The sequence below is a fragment of the Euphorbia lathyris genome, chromosome 8 (assembly GCF_963576675.1).
Source record: "Euphorbia lathyris chromosome 8, ddEupLath1.1, whole genome shotgun sequence".
NCBI lineage: Eukaryota > Viridiplantae > Streptophyta > Magnoliopsida > Malpighiales > Euphorbiaceae > Euphorbia > Euphorbia lathyris.
Window position 1 is genome coordinate 64,897,889 of NC_088917.1, and position 3,576 is coordinate 64,901,464.

At 32.9% G+C, this 3,576-nt stretch overlaps 1 protein-coding gene across 1 annotated transcript; it reads left to right on the forward strand.

Moving 5' to 3' along the window:
• Window positions 1-2,145: 2,145 nt before the first annotated feature.
• On the forward strand, window positions 2,146-2,655 carry LOC136201971 (histone H4). Its single transcript, XM_065992370.1, has one exon. The coding sequence runs from the start codon at window positions 2,213-2,215 to the stop codon at window positions 2,522-2,524; it is 312 nt and encodes a 103-aa protein (XP_065848442.1). The 5' UTR covers window positions 2,146-2,212; the 3' UTR covers window positions 2,525-2,655.
• The last annotated feature ends 921 nt before the right edge of the window (window positions 2,656-3,576 follow it).

Sequence of the window (3,576 nt, forward strand, 5' to 3'; positions counted from 1 at the left end):
ATTTGACAAAAACAGAAACTATGCAGTGCATGCAACAATGATATTAGCAAAGCATCATGATTTTTTTTAAAACTTTCAACTCCTATTTCATCTTCTAATCAAAGTGGTCAAAAGTAACATAGTTTTTATCCGCTTGTTAAAGATTCCTTATTGAAAAACATAGTTAATAATAGTCTCCTATATTTCCTGCACCTTTTCCACACTTAGATAGCATCAGATTTGGTTCATTAGCTTTTCCAATCTTTATTTTTCTTTAAGGCACAGTGGAACTCTTAGATCTCCAAGCTACTTGAATGCTTTCCATTGAAGAGCTTATAAAAATAGCTTCCCCATCTCTCCAGTATACCTTATCTTTCATTAAGACATTACCATTACCCTCCTTTATGCATCTCAATTGACTTATTTTGAAGGCTAGGATGTATTGATATGCAATAAAATTGTATGCTTTGAATTGATATTGTCATAAATTTTAATAAATCATCTTGTACTCATTAAAACAATTTCCCTATTTTTAATTTTTTTATATAGTAAAAATTCAGACGCTATTATATATATATATATATATATATATATATATATATATATATATATATATATATATATATATATAACACTCCCGATCATCCTAACTTCCCCTTTCTACCCTGCTGAAGTCTTCTCATTCTCTCTCTCCCTCTACTTTTACCTGAACTTGTTAATAATTGCAGATTCTTCTCGTGACAACATCTACTTATGGAAAATGCAGAACTTTTTTCACCTTTATAAAAGGTGTTGAGCTAGCTACATTGTGTTGTACATCTCCAAGCTACTTTAATAAGGAAATTGAAAAAAAAATCATTGCACAGCAAGGGCCTAAACATTGTGACAGTTAATAGTTTCTATATGAACGGGTGTATATTAGCATAATGGTGTCACCATTATCGAGCGATGTAATGGCTGTAAAAACACATTGAGTATTTCTGTTCACAAAGAAAAATGCACATAAATACCACAAATAAGGACACCAAACGTTTACATAATTCCACCAATCTATTTCTTTGATTCGTTTAGTTGTTTCTATCAACTTATACCACTCCTTTGTCATAAATCTTAAAATAAGCTAAATTAAACATTGTGCTAGAAAAGTAATCTATTCTAGAGTACGTTTGCAATGTGTGAAATAGGAGACTTGTTATGAAAGATGGCCAAGTCCTCTACTGAAGTGCCTCTGTATATTTATCTTTCCCCTTAACCGAGCTTGTAAGAACCTATTAGAAATTGATTTTCGTAATTTTTTTTAATTTTTACTCTTTATACATCATAGTCCATAAATTCTTATTTTTATTTGTCCAGGTCAATAAGTTGAATCTCCCTAACGACGTGTATTGTCCAAACTCGATAGAAAAGTAAAATAAGAGCTGAATTTATAACAGAATCAATGATTAAAAGCTCATATGAAAACAATTAATGAAGATTTTGATTTTTAAAACAATTAAAGTTCGGAGACTTAATTATTACTCCCTCCATTCCATTGTATAAGTCATTCTATGGTATTTTACATAAATTAAGAAATATATTGGTTAACTAAAAAGAATTCTCTCTCATGTCACTATTGGGAAATAAACATTGGAATATTAAAAAACATATGTATCAATACAAAAAGTTTAATATTTGGATCAAAAAACTAATCTAAAAGTTTTTGGAATTCTAGAATGACTTATATTTAGGGAAAAAACTAATTTACTAGAATGGCCTATACAATGGAATGGAGGAAGTATTATTTTTATCCTATTATCAATTAATAATGCTTTATTCTAAAAAAAAAAAATTCAAATTTATTATTAGTATGCTTTGGTAATCCAATCTAGTCAAACCAATTAGTATCTGTTTGGATAACAAAATTTTTGTCCTCAAATAAAAAACAGAACTAATTCAAAATTTTGGACAAACCAAACGCGGCAAAAATGTTTGTGTTTTCTATGTGAGTGAATTCCCCCCAAAAACACACCCGATATACCAATCCTACATTTCCACATTTCAACCAATCAGATCACCCCAATCTCAATCCAACGGCTCTAATCCAGCCAAACCCCTTCACACGGATCTACACATAATCCAACGGTGCCCACGCCATTTCTCCCGCTATAAAATAATCCGCAACCGCTAGTTCTTTCACAAACACAATCAAGTTAGAAAGGGGGAAGAAGAGAGAAGAAGAAGAAAGAGAGAAAAAATGTCAGGAAGGGGAAAAGGAGGAAAGGGATTGGGAAAGGGCGGTGCCAAGAGGCACAGGAAAGTTCTCCGGGATAATATTCAGGGCATCACTAAGCCGGCGATTCGCCGTCTGGCCAGGCGAGGCGGAGTCAAGCGTATCAGCGGTCTTATTTACGAGGAGACCAGAGGTGTTCTCAAGATCTTTCTCGAGAACGTGATTCGTGATGCTGTTACATATACCGAGCATGCTCGCCGGAAAACTGTCACCGCTATGGATGTTGTATATGCTTTGAAGAGGCAGGGCCGAACTCTTTACGGATTCGGCGGTTAGAGGTTTCAGGATCTAGGCATGAAGATTTAGGGTTTCTTTTTGTAATTTTGGGGGTTTGTTTAGTAGTGTGATTTGAAATGCAATTATCTGTGCAAAGTGTTAATGTAATGAATCGAATGATATTTTGCTAAGATTTCTGTGTTTTGATTGTGCTTCTGATTTTCTGGAATGCGATTCGTCCAAATTAGTGAATCTCAAAGGGCTTAAAATTCACAACATTACCATTCATTCTTTTATATATATATATATATATATATATATATATATATATATATATATATATTTTAAAATTCTACTAAATATTAAGAGTTTGATAAAAATTTAGTATATGAGCCCTAAAAAGTTTAAGACGGCCATGTCTATGGAATACGGGTCTGGTCGGGACGGACGGGTATTCGGGCTCGTGAATATGTCTTATAAGTGAGTGAGGATGAAAGTAAAATATATGAATGAGTAAGAGTGTAACAATATAAAAAGTGATTTATTCAGTTCTAATTTAATAAAATAAAGATTGTTTATTGGAAAAATTACAAAACTGGATCAAATAGGAGACCCATTTACATATTTAACCCATTTACTAATCCTACTACATATCTAAACTGATTTTGTGTGACTTTTCCATAATACCTTTAACCTTCCCACTTCCACCACTCGTGAATTGCCGCTCCTCCTATCTTCTTGGTTATGCGAAAAGTTGCTCCTGCATTAATGATTTCAAGACTTTTGATCTTCCTTTCTTCCTTTAAATTGCACGAAATCTGCACCATTTAGTCAAAATCACAATGAATTTCTCTTTTTCCTCTCTTTCTCTCTTGATTCTGCAACTTCCCAACCCTAGAAAACGAAGCCATGGTTTTTCATCTTCCTGTTCGTTGTTTGGTTTCTTTCTTCTTGTTACCATCAAAGAAATGGTTTTTCTACGTTATTTCCTTCGTTCTTCCCATGTTATCATATTGTTATTGTCGCTTTTGGTGGTGAAATGGGCGAAAAATGTAAGTATCTGTTTTTTTTCTGCGTTTTTTTCATGATTTCACTTCGCAATCGATAGTTTC

What these genes read in the sequence shown, in the direction of transcription:
- LOC136201971 (XM_065992370.1), top strand. Translation starts at nt 2,213, where the DNA reads ATGTCAGGAAGGGGAAAAGGAGGAAAGGGATTGGGAAAGGGCGGTGCC.